Genomic DNA, 18,056 nt, shown 5'->3' with positions numbered 1-18,056 from the left:
CAGATTGGAGGAGGCCCAAATGAACTGCAGACGTGGGTCTACAGTGTAGTGGCGAGTACTGCACCATTTTGTGGTAGGTTAATGTGGAAGTGAAAAGAGGTTGTTTAGGGAAAAGAGATTGGTAATGAGAGGAGGAGGGAAGAGCAAAGAAAGAAAAGGGATGGTGATAGTAGAAGTCATTGGGAGAGCAGTGGAGGATAATGGGAATGTAAGGAGAATCTTTTGTGTTGAGTGGGTTATGAAATTAAGTTTATGCTCCCACCTGATTAAAGGGCTTACAGAATTGATCCCTCAGAAGTTAACATTTTCAGAAATATTGGCAGCAAATGCTAAATCAGCAGCTGGAGTTGGGTGGTTGTGGTGGTGAGGTGGGTGGGGATGAATGGTAGTAGTTGGGCAAGGAAACCAAGAAAAGCACAAAGCTTTTTTTTTAAAAAAAGCCATTAAATTTGAATCAAACAAACTGCTGGACAAACTCAGAGGGTTGAGCGGCATCTGTGGAGGCAGAAGGATGATTGACGTTTCAGGTCAAGACCTTGCAATCAATCCTGCACGAGTTTACTTTTGTTCTGCGCTCTGCAGTGACACCCAATGGATAGAGATGGTAACTATACAAATTCATAGACAAAACCACAAATTTTGAAATGTATAATGAGCAGCATTAGTCTTATTGCTCTTATTTACATAAAATTGGACAACAATGTCAATTAACCAGTTAGTTGCTGAAATAAAGTTGCCAGCCTAGATGCTCTATCTGTCCTAAAACTGCAATAACAATAGTACTTATTAACGTAGTTAAATAGAAGCACTACTCCTTTCTGTGTTCACGTTTCAAATACTATTGTGAGTGTACTGTGCCATTCGGATCTCTAATTTATAAGCTAAGTTCCAGTGCAAAACACACAGGAATATAACAACTGGTTGGCTTTGTTAATTTGCCAGTGGCTGTAAAAACTGGACTCCTTGTGATTTAAGACTGGACTAAAATAAAATTCTTAATCCTTCAAAAAAAAAGGACAGAGAACAAAGTGGAGTTGAGCCAAGAGATTACTAAGATAGTGAATGGTGGAGCAGGGTTGAGGAGCTATATTACCTATTGTTAATGTAGTTAATGTGAATTTTTAAAAAAGTTTCATCTAACCCTATGATTGTATACTTAATTTCACCCCAGCGTGCTCTTGTAGCCTTCCCTTTAATGAATTTATTCTATTCACCTAACTTTTTTGTGATAGCAAGATACATAGTCTAATCACCTACTTGAAATGCCTTTATAATCCTTTTATCATCCTTCTAATATTATGCTCTCCGTGTTATAAGACCTAGCAGCATAATTAGGCCATTTGGCCCATTGAGTTTGCTCTACCATTCAATCATTCCCTCTCAACCCTATTCTCCTGTCTTCTCCCCGTAACCTTTTGATGCCCTTGCAAATCAAGTACTTATCAACCTCCGCTTTAAATATACCCAGTGACTTGGCCTTCACAGCCATCTGTGGCAATGAATTCCACAGACTCGCCACACTCTGGCAAAAGAAATTCCTCCTCATCTCTGTTTTGAAGGGACATCCTTTTACTCTGAGGTTGTGCCATCTAGTCCTAGACTCTCCCACTACTGGAAACATCCTCTCCACTTCCAGGCCTTTCAATATTTGGTAGGTTTAAATGAGATCCCCCCTCATCCTTCTAAACTCCAGTGAGTACAGGCCCAGAGCCATCAAATGCACTTAATACATTAACTGGGATCATCCCTGGGATAATTCTCGTAAATCTCTGGACCCACTCCAGTGCAGCACATCCGTCCTTAGATATGGGGCTCAAAACTGCTCACAATATTCCAAATGTGGTCTGACCAACGTCTTATAAAGCTTCAACATTACATCCTTGCTTTTGTATTCTCATCCTCTCGAAATGACTGCTAATATTGCAATTGCTTTCCTTACTACCGATTCAACCTGCAAGTCAACCTTTAGGGAATCCTGCACGAGGACTCCCAAGTCCCTTTGCATCTCTGATTTCTGAATCCTCTCCCCATTTAGAAAATAGTCTCTGCCTTTTATTCCTTCTACCAAAGTGCATGATCACACACTTCCCTATGCTGTATTCCATCTGCCACTTGTTTGCTCATTCTCCCAACCTGTCCAAGTCCTTCTGCAGACTCCCTGCTTCCTCAACACTACCTGCCCCTTCACCTATCTTTTGTATCACCTGCAAATTTGGCTACAAAACCATCAGTTCCATCATCTAGATCATTGATACATAACGTGAAACCCAACATTGATCCCTGTGGAATACCACTAGTTGCCGGTGGCCAACCAGAAAAGGCCCCCTTTATTCTCACTTTCTGCCTTCTACCAGTTGGCCAATCTTCTATCCATGCTAGTACCTTTCCTGTAAACAAAATCCACTGACTCTCCTTTGTCTATCCTGCCTGTTACTTCTTCAAAGAATTCTACAGATTTGTCAGGCAAGATCTCCCATGAAGGAAACCATGCTGACTTAGGCCTATGTTATCATGTGCTTCCAAGTACCCTGAAACCTCATCCTTAATAATGGACACTAAAATCTTAGCAACCACTGAAGTCAGGCTAACCGGCCTATAATTTTCTGTCTTTTCAAGAAGCGAGGGAGGCAAGAGTGGAGTGACATTTGCGATTTTCCAGTCCTCCGGAACCATTCCTGCCTCTAGTGATTCTTGAAAGATCACTAGTAATGCCTCCACAATCTCTTCAGCTACCTATTTCAGAACCTTGGGGTATAGTCCATCTGGTCCAGGTCACTTATCCACCTTCTGACCTTTCAACTTCCCAAGCAGCTTCTCCTGAGTAATAGTGACTCTCAAATTTCTGGCACATTGCTGGTGTCTTCCACAGTGAAGAACGGGGCAAAATACTTATTCAGTTTGGCATTTTTTGTTCCCCATTACTACTTCTCTAGCTTCATTTTCCAGTGGTCCGATGTCCAATCTTGCCTCTCTTGTACTCCTTATATATCTGAAAACTTTTGGTATCCTCTTTTAGATTATTGACTAGCTCACCTTCATATTTCATCTTTTCTCCCTTTATTGCTTTCTTAGTTGCTTTCTATTGGTTTTTAAAAACTTCTCAATCCTCTAGCTTCCAACTAATTTTTTTTCAATATTGTATGCCCTCTCTTGCTTTTATGCTGTCTTTGACTTCCCTTGTCAGCCACGGTTGCCTCATCCTTGCTTTACAATTTTTCTTCTTTGGGATAAACTGATCCTGCATCTTCTGAATTACTCCCAGAAACTCCTGCCATTGCTGCTCTACCGTCATCCTTGATAGGGTCCCCCTTCCAATCAACTTTGGCCAGCTCCTCTCTCATGCCTCTATAGTTTGCTTTACTCAACTGTAATACTGATACATCCAATTGTAGCTTCTCCCTCTCAAACTGCAGGGTGAATTCTATCATATTATGATCACTGCCTCCTTGAGGGCTCCTTTAGCTTAAGTTCCCTAATTAAATCTGGTTCATTGCACAACACCAAATCCAGAATTGCCTTTTCCCTAGTGGGCTCAACCACAAGCTGCTCTAAAGAGTCACCTCGTAGGCATTCTACAAATTCTGTCTCTTGGGTTCCAGTGCCAACCTGCATGTTGAAGTCCCCCATGACCACCGTGACATTGCTTTTCTTTCTCCTCTTGTACTTTGTACCCCATACACTGGCTACCATTCAGAGGCCTGTATATAATTCTCATCAGTCTTTTTATCCTTGCAGTTTCTTAACTCTACCCACAAGGATTCTACATCTGATCCTATGTCACTTCTTGCTAAGGATTTGATCTCTTTTACTAACAGAGCCACCCTGCCCCCCTGCCTCTTTTCAATAGGATGTGTATCCTTGGATGTTTAGTTCCCAGCCGTGATCTTTTAGTTATGACTCTGTGATGCCCACAACATCATACCTGCCAATCTCTAACAGCGCTACAAGCTCTTCCACCTTGTTTCATATACATTCAAATATAAAACCTTCAGTCCTGCATACACCACCCCTCTTCTCAAATTTGTCTCCAGGTTGCCTGAAGTTAAATTCTTATCCCTTTCTAAACTTTGTCGTATTTTTATTCTGGAGACATCGGTAACCTCTCCTGCACTCTGTTTCCCTTTTACTTTATCCATACTTTACCAATCTGTTAAACCCACCCCCCCTATTTAGTTTAAAGCCCTATCCACAGCCAGGACCCTGGTCCCAGCATGGTTGAGGTGGAGCCCATCCCATCGGAACAGCTCCCTCCTTCCCCAATACTGGTGCCAATGTCCCACGAATTAATTTTGCTATGTATAATTAAAGCAAATGAAATATTTAAATATCCATTATTTTTCTTTATAAATCTTTTAGTACTCCTTTTTGTCACCTCTGTTGTCTGTATTTTGTCTTCTTTTAGTTTCATTCATTGGCTCCATGTTTTTAATTTGTTATTCAAGCATCATTATTCTACTTCGATTCTTTTTTCCTGATTATTTTCTCATCTGCACAAAATCAACTTTTTTGCAACTTATTACATTGGTGTCAAAGACATGACTTCCTGAATCTTTTTTTTAATATACTGTGATTACTATAAGAGAATAACTCATTTGAAGCACAGATCAAACACTGAACAGATGAAGCACATGTGCCTGGCCCATCAAGATGAAATTTTGTTGAGAATTCAGCATGAATACCAGATCCTTGGCTTTAAGAGGAAATTTAACCTTTTTTTTATTACACTTAAACTGTTTCTATTTTTTGTTTAAAAAAAAGCTCCATTTGTCATTGTTGTCTAAAATGGCAGAATTGGTGGCAAAGGGGTGTCAGCTTTTTTTTTGAGATCTTTGGACTATTTCTGCACAAAAGAATTTGGAAATGAATCATCGACTCTCCCCAGATTATAAATTTCTATTTGTCCCATCATACTTATACCAGATGTAGGTTTGAGAGGTATTTGTAAAGTATGTTTTGTATAGATTTAAAAAATCATGGTTGCAACCAAGAATGATTATGTTAAAGAGCCTGACGCTGAAGAGGTAGATTAGAGCTAGATTGAACAGTATGTGAATGTTCATGTTTAATTGAGCCAACAAACGTATCTGTGACATCCAGATGATAACATTTATTTTGAAAATCTCAAGTGGTGTCCACATGCTGGACTCTGTAGTTTGCTTAATTAGCTTGTCTTCTGCAGTGAATTAGTGTTAGGTTAGTTTTCCGCAATGTCCTATAATCAACAAAAGGATACGCAATTGAGCAATGAGCCAGATTTGGTTAAAACACCAGCCTCTAGGCTTGCAGATAGTTTTTGAGGAGGGGGTGGTTTGGAGAAGTGGGGAATAGAATGCAACAAATTAGAGGATATTAATAAAACTGCAAAATGGACAAATTGGCAGAGTATATTTCAATAGTAAGAATAGGGAAGTACGAGTCTACCTGAGGTGGAGAGATTGTGGAGGACAAAATACATCAAAAACTAAAAGTTATGCCACACATTAGCAAAAATAAAAGCAATCTAAGGACTTTATTTCTGGAGAATTGAAAGGTAGGAAAGTCATGTTAACTTAAAAAGCCAAAACTCACTTTTTGGATTCGAGACCAAATGGTCATTAAACATAGTTATCAAAAAAGTATGGAGCTTATAAGGGTTATCAAAATCAACACTTGGTATATTCAAGAACCACTCTGCTACTTGAGAAGGATTAAAAAAAAGCTATGGAATTGTCTAACCAGTCTAAATATCAGTTATCAGGAAATTGTGAGAAGTTAATTCAAAGTGACAGAATGCCTTGTGCTGATCAGAGCCAGTAATGGATTTGTGAAAGATCAGTCACTTTTTTTCCCCCAAAGGATTTAATCAGGCATGACTTAAGTTGTGGACAGGAACCATCTATACGCATCTAATGACACAAGACACAGAACAGGGATACTGGACAGTTACTCAAGTTGGTAGGATGTGACAAATGTGATTATGTAATACTGGGGTTGCAATCATTAGCTGTATTTTAAGTGAATTGGGTGCCATATCCAAATTTGTTGCTGATAATGAAAATAGGTGTTACTGTAGGCATTAATTTGCACAAATCAAAGTAAATTCAGCTTCAGCAATGTTATAGCGAATGGGTGACAATATGCGTCTCACCCACTTTGGACTGCAGATATAATTGCATTTCCTAAATGTGAGAATCAACAAAGATCCATACCCATCATGTAAGCACCAGACAGATGCAGAAAATAATGAAGAACTAATGAAAGGCTACTTCAAAAAAAAATTAGACTTTATAGAAGTGCAGTATGGACTTAGCACAATGATTATAAATTACAAGAAGGGGTCTATTTAATGACATTTAAAAATATTAAGAATAGATGCTGCTGATTGGGGAGTCTAGACCTAGGGTTCGCAAGTCTTTAAAAATTAAAGCCAGGGCTTAAAGCTTGAATACAGAATTAATTGCTGAGTTTTAAATCTTTGATATCTCAAGTTGCTAGGATACAGGAGGAAAGGTGGAGAGAGCTTGGGAGCCTAAATGGCTCACTTCCGTTTGCATGATCAATAGTGCCGAGTCATCAGTGGAGTGCTCAAAAATTGGACTTGAGCATAATTCTTTTCAACTAGAGATAAGCATCTCTGCCAAGGAGAAAAACAAAATAGCATTTTCTTAGTGTAACAGGTGTGATGGTAATAAGCATGTCACATTACTAGTATCATTTAATTAGTTATATACTCACACTGTGCGGAATGGCATAAAATAAATTCAGCAAATCGAATTGCTTGTGGATTGAACATGTGAGTAAAATACCCAGAAGATTACAAACATTAAACTTATTAAGAATATTAAAAAAGTAAATTCACAACTTACCTGTGCAATTGTTAATCTATGAAAAGGGCATTCTGGGGAAATGGTAGAAGCAATTAGTATTGATTTCATTCAGGAAAAAAATCAGGATTCCATGTATGAGGTATGACATGGTAAGTGTCATATGTTTGGGAGAAAAAATTAGACCTATAGTTTTCAAAGTTCTCCATTACTGGTGTTGGTGCCTTTTATGGGTCTTCTGTACGCTAATTAAAAGACTGTTTGCCATGAATGGCAATCATAAAACCACATTCTATGAAGTCATCCTTATTTGGCACCTTTGTACATTCCACTTCTACCCAAAAACTATTGGATTCCAAAATTAAATATAATTCTACTCCCATTTGTTCTTTGCTGTACTAATTTCACCAAACAAACAGAAGGAGAAAATGGTGTGTGATCCCAGTGCTAAATGTTATTTTATAAATAAGTTCTGGTTTGTAAGCTGCAATCAATCAGTATAGATGTACTTAGGAGGTAGAAAGTATTTCTTGTTTCATGAGGTAAATAATTAACTTTTGTTTCATAACTTTCAACATAATGATCTGACTTTTAAAGCATAAATTCTATCCATTACATTCCTATCATATGTTAAATTTTAAAGGGACTATTTTCCTTTGGTAGCCCATTACAATCATTGTTATTGGTGGAAATAATGACTAGTGTGTTTGAACAGTGGTTTCTTAAGTCATTGAGGGATGAAGTTGGTTTCAAAAAAAAATTACTTTTAAAGATCATTTCTAAATATACCTAACCTTGTTAGTGCCATTACAGTAAGCCACTGTTGTCTTTCTTTACCAACTACTCACAGGACCTTCAAGTGGATATTAACTTGGTCATCTAGGCCCGATTTGAAGACTTCCAGATTGGCACTGCTTGGAACATAAAACTTGCAATCTACCCAACAATTTTAATACAAAACTTAAACTTATTTTTTACCACCAATCATTTAGCCAAAATTAAACTTGAATGCTACAAATCAACTACAAAAACTCTAATAGAATAGAAGCTATCCAGCTCATGAAATTCTAAATCTTAAAAATGTTTTATTAATTTAAAATTAAAACTGTAATAGTTTTGTGGTTATTTTTCATTTGATTTATTGGATTATTTACAAGACTAAAAGGAGTGAATTAGATTTGAAATTACTTCTAAATTCTTAAGTGCTGTGCACTCTAACTTGGGAAGAATTCTAATTATTCCATTTGGGAATTGATGTCCATTTAACCCCATTCGATTAAATTGAACCCCTAAATATTAAAAGGAATAAAACTCTCTCTATTGTCTTAAATTAATCTGTTAATTTAATCAATATGCCTTAACTGTTGACTCTGCTAAAATAATTTTGTAAACCATTGGCAAAATAGAATGACTCATTAGAATGAATTATCCTGCAAAATCTATTTTTTGCATATCAGTTCAGTCTTGAAGGAAAATACTTAGAATTTCCACATAGGGCTTGATTACTAAAAAGAAAAGCGTAGGCTTAGCAAACTCCTTTCAAATAGACGACTAATTTCAGTGATTAAAAAAGGACCTGACCTAAGTGAATTTGATTTAAGTTTTTCAGGTAAATGTGTAATGAGGAAGGGGAGCATTCAGACGAGACTGTATGCCCGTGAGTGAAAGGGAGAGCATCGAAACTTAGAGACACCTGGATAGCTGAAGATAGAGATTAAAATGAAGTATACAAACTTGTCATGTTCATCAACAGTAGGAAACCATCTGAAATCAAAAAGTAGATGAGAAACAAAAAAAAGTATCAGACGTAGCAAGTACCATAAAACAGATTACAGAAGTGTTTTACATGTAAACTCAAAGGAAGGGTAGGGTCACTTTGGGACCAAAAATGAGATTACATGGAGGCAGAGAATGTGGATTGGATGAGGCATTGAGCACTTTGTACCTGTCTTTAGTAACGAGAATGCTGCTTGTATTAAAATAAATGTAGTTGCTTAATTTTGGCATAGCACAAGTGAAGACTTGAAATGAGACTGCCACAATATTCCCCAAATGCAAGTAAAGATTTCAAATATTACAACCTTTTTCAAAGTGGGATAAGGGATTAAACCAGTTAACATTCAGTTGTAGGATGGATTATAAAGGCCTGCCAAAATTCAAGTCAAATTGTGCTTGTGTAGCTGAATATAGTTTTATTGCAGTAATGGAAAGGAGAATTAGGATACTGTAGATGATGTACACATTTTTTTTCCAAAAGAGATTTGATAAAGTACCACATAACAGATTCATTAGCAAAATTGAAGTCCATTGGATCAAAATGGGAGGGTCTTCATGAAAATAAAATTGACGTGGGTAGAAGAAATGAGAGGTTTAAGTGAGCCATTGTCAGGTGATGTGTTCAGTACTGGCATCACTGCTTTTATAATTGTATATTAATGGCCCAGATTTGGACTTATTTAAAAGTTTGCTGATGAAGTGAAATGTTGAAATTATGCACAATGAAGTGGTATTGAAACACAATAGAATGTGAGAAATAGGAGCAGTCTATCCAGCCCCTTGCATTTACTGCACAAGAAAAGATGCTTGATGAAATGACAGATGAAACACACAACAAATGCAATTCAACACAGAAGCCTGAAATGATCCATTTTAGTAGTTAGAACAAGAGAACACAAACTAAACTGTACAGTTTTAATGTGAGTGCAGCGACGATAAGAAAGGGTATTTATAGACAGATTTTGAAAATGTCAGGAGAAGTTGAGGTCATTCAAATACTCACGTAGGATCCATAGCTTCAGAGCTATAAAGGATAAAAACAAAGTTACACTAAACCTTTATCAAATGCTGTTCAGGCCCAAAATAGGCATCTCATTTTCGGAAGGTGGCAAGATTCGAGAGCATGCTGAAATGATTAACATCAAGGAAAAGAGACTTCTTATTGCAGTGATTCCGTAGAAACTGGTGCTTTGCTTAGAGAAGCTTGATCGGTGTTCAAAATCTTGAGGGGTTTCGAAAAAAAAATTTGCAATAAACTGTTCAGGTGGCAGGAGGGTTATCAACCAGATCATTTGCAAAATAACAAGGGGGAACAGAACTGCTGTCATTTGGAAAGAACAGCCTGAGAATGGTAGAATCTGAATTGGTACCCTTGAAAAGGATGAATACATTGCAAATTCTTCAACAGTGGATTCCTTGAGCTTAGTGACTTGCAAGATTTAAAATTGCACCATCCTTAGTTTTCAAGTGTCATTTCAGGATTCTGCAAATACTCCAACAACTGACATTCACCAGTGCAGACCACTACAGAAAGTGGTCTGACTGAAAAGTCATAAGGTCATTAATAAAGTTGGCATTTGAAACACATTTGATAAGACCATTATCTAGTACTCTGAACTAAGAAAAAGTGCTCTCGTCACTTCCTTTGCACATTTATAACCTATACACAACTTTGTTCAAAGAAATAGTTCCATTATACCAAAACAGTATTTAACCAGTTGTAATCTGCTGATATGCTTCTGATCCATATAAATGTTTATCTAGTTTTGTGTATTTTATAGGCACTACAAGTATTGTTCTCATGAGTTTTTTCCTTTCATCAGAAGTTTATATTCCAGTGCAGCGGGTAATTAGCGCTGTCCGTAGTACTGCTTCCACCATGATGTAACAGAAGCTGCCGCAGAAGATATCATGCCACCAGTGCTGTTACTATTGCTGACAGGTTGAGATGCTTGCATGGCTTGACTTTGCAATACTTCAACTGGTTGAGAGGGGATATCATAAAACTTAGGACTAGGTACAGTCTCCCAATCTGTTCCCAGATCAGTTTCTTCATCACTTATATATTCATCTCCACTTTCATCAGTCTGAGCAGCGATATTTGGATCCACTAATTCCATTGAATCTTCAAGATCAGCACTGATTTCAAAAGGACCAGATCTAAGTTTAAAAGAAAATATTACTTTATAAACATGTAATAATTGAAAACAAATATTCTCAAATATTGACTTTTTGCTCTACGAATTTTTGTTTTATTCATGGGATGTCAGTGTCACAAGAAAGCCAGTAGTGGCTGTCTATCTTTGCCCTTGAGAACGTTGTGGTGAGCACCTTCCTTGAATTACTACAGTCTAACTAGTGATGTTAATTCTATAGTGCTTTCAACATGGATGAACAGCAATGATGAATAGCAATATTTTCCCAAGAAAGTATGGTGTGTGCTCAAAGGGGATCTAAAGGGTTGTGGTATTTCCATTCATCTGCTGTTCTTAATCTACTGGGGAGTGGGTTTAAGAGATGCTACAGTGAATCTTACATATACTACACACTGCAATCACACCGTGTTGGTGGTAATGTGGGTATGCATGGAGCTGCATTCATCCAAGAAAAAACAGCATTCCATTACATGCCATGTTGATAGTAGAAAGCTCTTATGAGTTGTCAGTTAAATTTATCACCAATGAATGCCCAGGCTCTGACCTGCTCTCGTAATTAGTAATTATGCAGCTGATCCAGTAAAGTTTTCTGTCAATTAAAGATTAATGGCACCTTTTTTCCCCTTTGAGAGTATCACAAAATGATTTACAACTAATGAAATATTTCTGAAGTGAACACTGTGGTAATATAGAAAAGCCTAGCAACCAGTTTGTGAAAATGACCAGATCATCTGTGTTAGGCATGTTGGGATACTCTACACTTTGTCATTGTATGATAATTTTTTTTATTTATTTGCATGAGTGTACAGAAGGGAACTTATTTTAATATCTCATCCAAAAATTGGCACCTACAACAGTAGCCCCACTCCCTCAGTACTGTACTGGTGTCAGCCTTGATTTTTGTGGTCAAGTGGGACTAGAACCACAACATTCTGACTCAGAGTTAGGATGAACACAAGTGGATTCCATTGACTTCCCAAAGTATTGCAGACTATTGCTTGTGGGAGATTCAACAATGTTAATGTGACTGAATGTCAGGAGAGTGTGAGAGATTCTCCATCTTTGGTTATTATTGGCTATCACTTCTGTGTCATATTTAATGTTTAACCAGATCAAGTCTGAAAGTTGGCCATGTTTTGCTGCACAAAGGCACAAACTGCTTCACTATTTGAGCAACTGTTAACTGTTCAATCATCAGTGAACATTCTGACTTGGATGCTGGGAAGGCTGCTGAAGGAGGCATCACCTGCAAACTTGTGTGAAGTTAGAGCAGAATTTGACCACACAATCGTGAGTATATAGGGAATATAGTAAGGACCTGAGGAAGCAGCCTTGCGGGGCACCGGTGCTGAGGATATTCGTGGAGTAAGTGTTGTTGCCCATCTTTACTAATTGCAGTCTGCTGGTCAGAAAGTCAAGGATCCAATTGCAGAGAGGGGTACGGTGACCTAGGTTTAGGAATTTGGAGATGAGTTTGTTTGGAATTATGGTCTTGAAGGTGGAGCTGCAGTCAATAATTAGGAATCTGACAAATTCTAATTTCCTGATTATCCCTGAATGTATTCACAGCACCAGTGATGGATATGCCATTATTTAATCTGGAATTTTCTTCTCGTAACTCTGCTTTTCTTTACGACTGTTTTCATACTTGTAGCATTCATTAAAATCTACTTTTTTAGGTAAAGCTTCCGGTCATCCAATCTAGCATCTCACTATATGGCTTTGTGTCAAATTTTGTTAAACAACGTTGTGGTGAAGCGCCTTGGAAAGGTTTGTGTTTAAAAAAAAGGATGACTTCACTTAATTCTCTCCATTCCCACCCCACAACTTTTATTTTCTCACTTTTCCAGTCTAATTAAGGGTCATGGACTTGAAATGTTAACTCTGTTTGTCTATCCACAGATGTTGCTTGATCTGCTGAGTAGCCTTGCATTTTCTGCTTTTAATAAGAAAAACTACAGGCTGTTGGCAGTGATCCTGTTGGAACTGCTGCAGGCAGTTCAGCCTTTTTTGTACTCATGGTCATCACTGAGAATGTGTGCAAAGCTTAGATCTAATCTGTCAATGCTGGATTTTCTTAGCTTTCACCACAGTACATAAGTAGCCGTAGCCTCATTTTTAGATACACAAATGACTCCTGACATTCTCTTTTGCATTCTTAACTGAAGCAGGGTTGTTCACCTGGCTGGCTGACCACATTAGAGGGGTGTGTCATGACATGATATAGATTGCAGTGGAGAAAATTTTATACTGCTTTTAATGGCCTATGGTATTTCAAGAGTGCCTAGTTTTCAGGCAAGTAGTTTTCAGGACTGATAAAGGGTCTCAGCCCAAAACATCGATTGTTTATTTCCCTCCATAGATGCTGCCTGACCTGCCGAGTTCTTCCAGGACTTTTTGTGTATTGCTCCAGATTCCAGCATCTAAAGAATTTGTGTCTCCTATAAAAACCTCCCACAGAACGCCAACATACCATTTGCCTTCTTATATGTTTGCTGCACTTTCATAGCTGCTTTCAATCACTATTGTACAAGGATATCCAGATCCATTTACATCAACATTTCCAAGCCTATCATGCCAGAACACACTACGCAAAAGATGCATTTCACTGTGTTTCGATGTACATGTGACTAATGAAGATATTGTTGTTTTTCCTACCAAAGTGGGTAACTTCACATTTTCCATATCATAGTGCAACTGCCATGTATTTGTTCATCAGTCAACTTTAAATTATCTTGAAACTTCTTTTGTACCCTCCTCACAACCCCACCCAGTTTGCTGTCAATGGCAAATTAGAAATATTACATTCTATTTCCTCATCCAAATTGTTTATATTGTAATTGAGTGGGGCCAAACCATAGATTCCCACAGTACACCAACAGTCATCACGTACCACCCTGAAAATGACCCATATTTCTACTGATTTTTGCCTGTCAATCAATTTTTAACCCACGTGAGTACATTACTTCTAATCCTATGTGCTTTAATTTTGCACACTAACTTTTTATATGGGACTTTGTCAAAGGCCTTCTGAACATCCAAATGCATCACATTCACTGGTCCCTCTGTATCAATTCTATCAGTAACATCCTCAAAAAAACTCCCATAGGTTTGTCAAACAATTTCCCTTTTACAAATCCATGTTGACTTTGTCTAATCCTATTGATATTTTCTAACTGTCCTGTAAACATATTCTTTATAACAGATGCTAACATTTTCACTAAAGTTAAGCTAACTGGTCTGTAGTTCCATATTTCTTCTCTCCCTTTTGAGACTCTAATTTGCATGAATCTTTCCATGATCTATAGAGTCTTTGAAGATAATAACCAATGCATCACAGCTGCCATCCCAGTTCCAGGACACCAATGCAGGAAGACAAGGTCCCAGGCCAACCATTTTCAGCTGTTTCATCTATGACCAACTTTCCACAAGGCAACAAGAAAGGACATTTGCTAACAATTCTACCATGTTGAATTTGATTTGCAAATTCTGCACACTGCAAAACCTCGACAACATTCAGGCATAGGCTGATATGTGGCAAGTGATGCAAATGTCAGGGAATGATCATCTCCAATAGGGAGAGTCTAACCACATTATGATGTTTAATGGATTTGAACATCACTGAATCATCCACCATCAACTGGATGGGCCACAAACACTGTACAAGCAGGTCAGAACCCAACCATCCTAAGGCATGTGTCTCACCTCCTGACACCTGAAAGCTTTAACACCATCTACAAGGTACAAGTCAGAAGCATGGTGGAACACTTTTCACTTGCTTGGATAAATGTACAAATACACTCAAATATCACTCAACGTTGAAGGACAAAGCAACCTGCTTGATTGGCATCACCTCCAGCACCTGGAGCATTCATTTTCTCTTCCAGTGCACCAGGACTGCAGTGTATACCATCTACAAAGTACACTGCATACAATATGCACCTAGTTAAGTGTTTTCCCCACCTGAAATGCAGGACACCCATGGGAAGGATGCCAATGATCATGGGGCATCCATGAGGCTTCAATACAGTTAAGTAGTTCACAAGTGTAAAAATGAAAACACATTCAGTAAGCTTGCTACTTGAGAGCAGGCTAGGCAAATAAATTCAGCACTCAATTTCTATTTGAAAACATGTCTACTTATGTAAATATTTACATATTGTGCTTTGAGCTTGCAGAATTAAATTCGTCAGAACTAAACTTTGCAACTTCAGCTAAATTGCCTTCAATTCAATTAAAGATTCAACATACCTTCCCAGGCTTTTATTTTCTGGACTGACCAAGTGCATAATGTTCCGGAGTGTATGCAATGGATGTAATAGCTCTGGGTTAACATGCTGTATGATAAGAAATGTTGCAAAATATTAGCAATGTTTTATATTGAAAATAATAAAATGAATTAAGCATTCTACCTACTTTGTTACTACAGCAAAACTCTGATATTCCAGCAATTTTGGGACTTGCTGATTTTCCAACTGTATATTACTTCTGATAATATCCTAAAACCTTTGTAATCTCCTTATTTAAATGTTAGGCAGTATCATAATAAATTTTACATCAAGTTTAATGGGAACATGAGAACTGGGGCACCACTGAGTGAACAGAAGCACAGCAAAGATGACCTCATAAGCTAGATGCTGAATCATCAGAATTTCTGAATAGTCAGATAGCAGATTATTGGAGTTTTAGTGTTTTTTAATATAAACAACCAACTTATTGTTGCATTTCTTTCAGCTTATAACAATTCAAACTGCATCAAGATACTCATCAGCAATAATTTTCAGTGCAAACTAATCATATTGTTCCAAAAATATGTAAAACAAAATTTAGTCCGTTTGACATTAAAATGAAATACCTGGGAAAAGCAGAGGTATAGGATGTTTGTGTTTAGCTTATTCACTGCCCGAATAAACTTCTTTCTGCTCATATTCTCTTCACAAAATTCACTGCAAAAAAAAATCTTGGTTATGCAAATCTTCAAATTACATATTTTAAAGCAATGCTAATCTAGAAAATTGGGAACTTAATAAAATTAATGTCCATATTCCCCATTACTTCAGACTCCTTTTCCCACTTCAAGTACTTCTGAAAACCTAAGTCTGAAATAATGGGGGATATGGACATGAATTTTATTTCTAAAAAGTTATTTTTCCAATATTCTCTTAATTTTCATTTTCTGGTGTGTACCTTCAGACTCCCTCCAAGCACATTGTCATCTTCACCCTTCTCCCTGATCCAATGACACCCCACTCCTCCTCAACCATTAACCCCTATCCTCCCATCCCAACCTGTCATCACAGGCTGCACCGGAAATTCAGCAATTATCATCTATCCTTAACTGCCTATGTGAAGATGCTAACGAGCAGCCTTGAACCTTTGCAGTCCTTCTGGTGAAGATGCACCACTGATGCTGTTGGATAAGGAATTCCACAACTTAGACACAGATAGTGGTTGTATTATATGTCTGAGTCAGAATGGTGTAACGTGGATGTTGTGTTTTCCTATACACTGTTGTTCCTAGTAGGGCTAGGCAAGTAACTTCAGCATATTTTGTAGGTGGTACACGTTGCACCCACTGTGCATTGGTGGTGGATGGAATGAATATCTAGGGTGGTGGATCAAGTTCTGGATGTATTTGAACTTCTTTAGATTGGCTAAGAGTTGCACTTATCTAGGCAAGTGGACGAGAGCAACTCACACTCTTGACGTGTCTTATTGATGGAGGAAAGGATTGGGAATGCCACCAGGCAAGTCACTTACTGCAGGACACACTGTTTTTGCAGCCAAAGTATTTACGTAAGTAGTGCAATTGCCCTTCTGGTCAATGGTAACCCCCTAGGATGATGATGATAAGGGCACAGCAATCTCACAATATGTGGTTAGACTTCCTCTTTTTGGAAATTATCATTGTCTGGAACTTTTTAAACAGCTCATGCCTGAATGCATCCAAGTCTTGCTGAATGCAGGTATAGACTGTTTCATCTGCTGAGTAGCAGCAATGGAATTAAATGTGGTGCAATTATCAGTAAGCATCACTACTTCTGATCTTATGATGAAAGAAAGGTCAATAATGAAGCAGATACGGTTGAAGGCACCTTGGACACTGGGATGAAGAACTTACAGTAATATCCTGCCGCAAGAATGATGATCTCCAACAACAATAACCATCTTGCCCTTGCGCAAGGTATGACTCCAGCCACTGTAATGTTTTCCCCTTGATGTCTGTTGTTATCAGTTTTACCAGGGCACCTCCATGCCACACTCAATCAAATGCTGCTGATATCAAGGGCAATCTCTCTACCCTCTGGAATTCAGCTCTTTAATCCATGTTTGGACCAAGCTCGTGACAAGATCTGGAGCCAAGCATCCAAACTGGGCATTGGTAGATGAATTATTGGTGAATATGTGACCTGGCAACAACACCTTCCATAACTTTGCTAATGATTACAAGTAGACTGATTGGGTATGTGCTTTAGAACAAAGTGTACACTGAAATATACTGGGAGAATTACATTTGAAGGTTTGGAAACTTTCATGATTCATACTAAAAATGAGGCCAAAAACCTCACTTTGCCAATGTAACATAACTTCAACAATGATAAATACTAAGTCAAAAACTAGGAGCCATTTTGACATTACTGTATTAGTAACAGAGTTGAACATCTTTACCTCTTGCTAAAGATGTCCAAGCTCTTTTTCCATTAACCGTGGTGATTGCTAGTTTTCATAAGTACAAATGGTGGATGTATTTTAAAAGAAACAATTACTGAGTGCTACAACTTTTAGCATGCATCTTATAAACTGGGATTTTGTATAGGTTCAACCACTTGAAAATTTTGCTTCATGTCAGTCACAAGCTTCACTGTATTTTACATTTTTGCAGCTCAACATGCAGATGTCAGAAGTAATTTTTCAGCAGGTACATAAAGCAAATACAAGTCAATCCAAAGGCAAACATCTAAATGGAGTATATTGTGGGAAAATGATATGATTTGGTCTCATCAATCCCAAAAAACTGAAATATATCCTTTCTACTCTTGTATTTGTGGGAAAATGTGAAATTGTTCATTATCATAGGAAAAAAAAATCCAACTGGTGACCCAAAAGGTTAGCATGCAGGTACTCCAAGCAATTAGGAAAGTTAACAATATTGTTGTTTATTGAAAGGAGAACGGAATACAAAAGTAGGAAGAATATATTTAGTTATTTGGGATTGCTGAGACCAAATAAAGAGTGCTGTGCATAGTACTGGTCCCTCTATTCAAGGAAAATTGATAATGCTTTGGAAGCAGTTCAGAGAGGATTTACTAGACTAACGGTG

The 18,056-nt window shown here is 37.7% G+C and overlaps 1 protein-coding gene across 1 annotated transcript in view; it reads right to left on the bottom strand.

Annotated features, from left to right (window-relative positions):
- Window positions 1–9,436: 9,436 nt before the first annotated feature.
- The window catches only part of atg14 (autophagy related 14), a 28,215-nt gene continuing 19,595 nt past the window's right edge, over window positions 9,437–18,056 (bottom strand). Inside the window, exons 8-10 of the mRNA XM_052018290.1 lie at window positions 15,591–15,681; window positions 14,987–15,072; window positions 9,437–10,739 (exon numbers count right to left, since the gene is read on the bottom strand). Of these exons, the coding sequence (XP_051874250.1) occupies window positions 10,430–10,739; window positions 14,987–15,072; window positions 15,591–15,681 (487 nt within the window). The 3' untranslated portion in view covers window positions 9,437–10,429. The remainder of the gene's footprint in view (window positions 10,740–14,986; window positions 15,073–15,590; window positions 15,682–18,056) is intronic.

This window comes from Pristis pectinata, chromosome 1 (assembly GCF_009764475.1).
Source record: "Pristis pectinata isolate sPriPec2 chromosome 1, sPriPec2.1.pri, whole genome shotgun sequence".
Taxonomy (NCBI): Eukaryota; Metazoa; Chordata; class Chondrichthyes; order Rhinopristiformes; family Pristidae; genus Pristis; species Pristis pectinata.
Note: the sequence above shows the minus strand (reverse complement) of the source record. Positions and strands in the feature narration are given on the sequence as shown.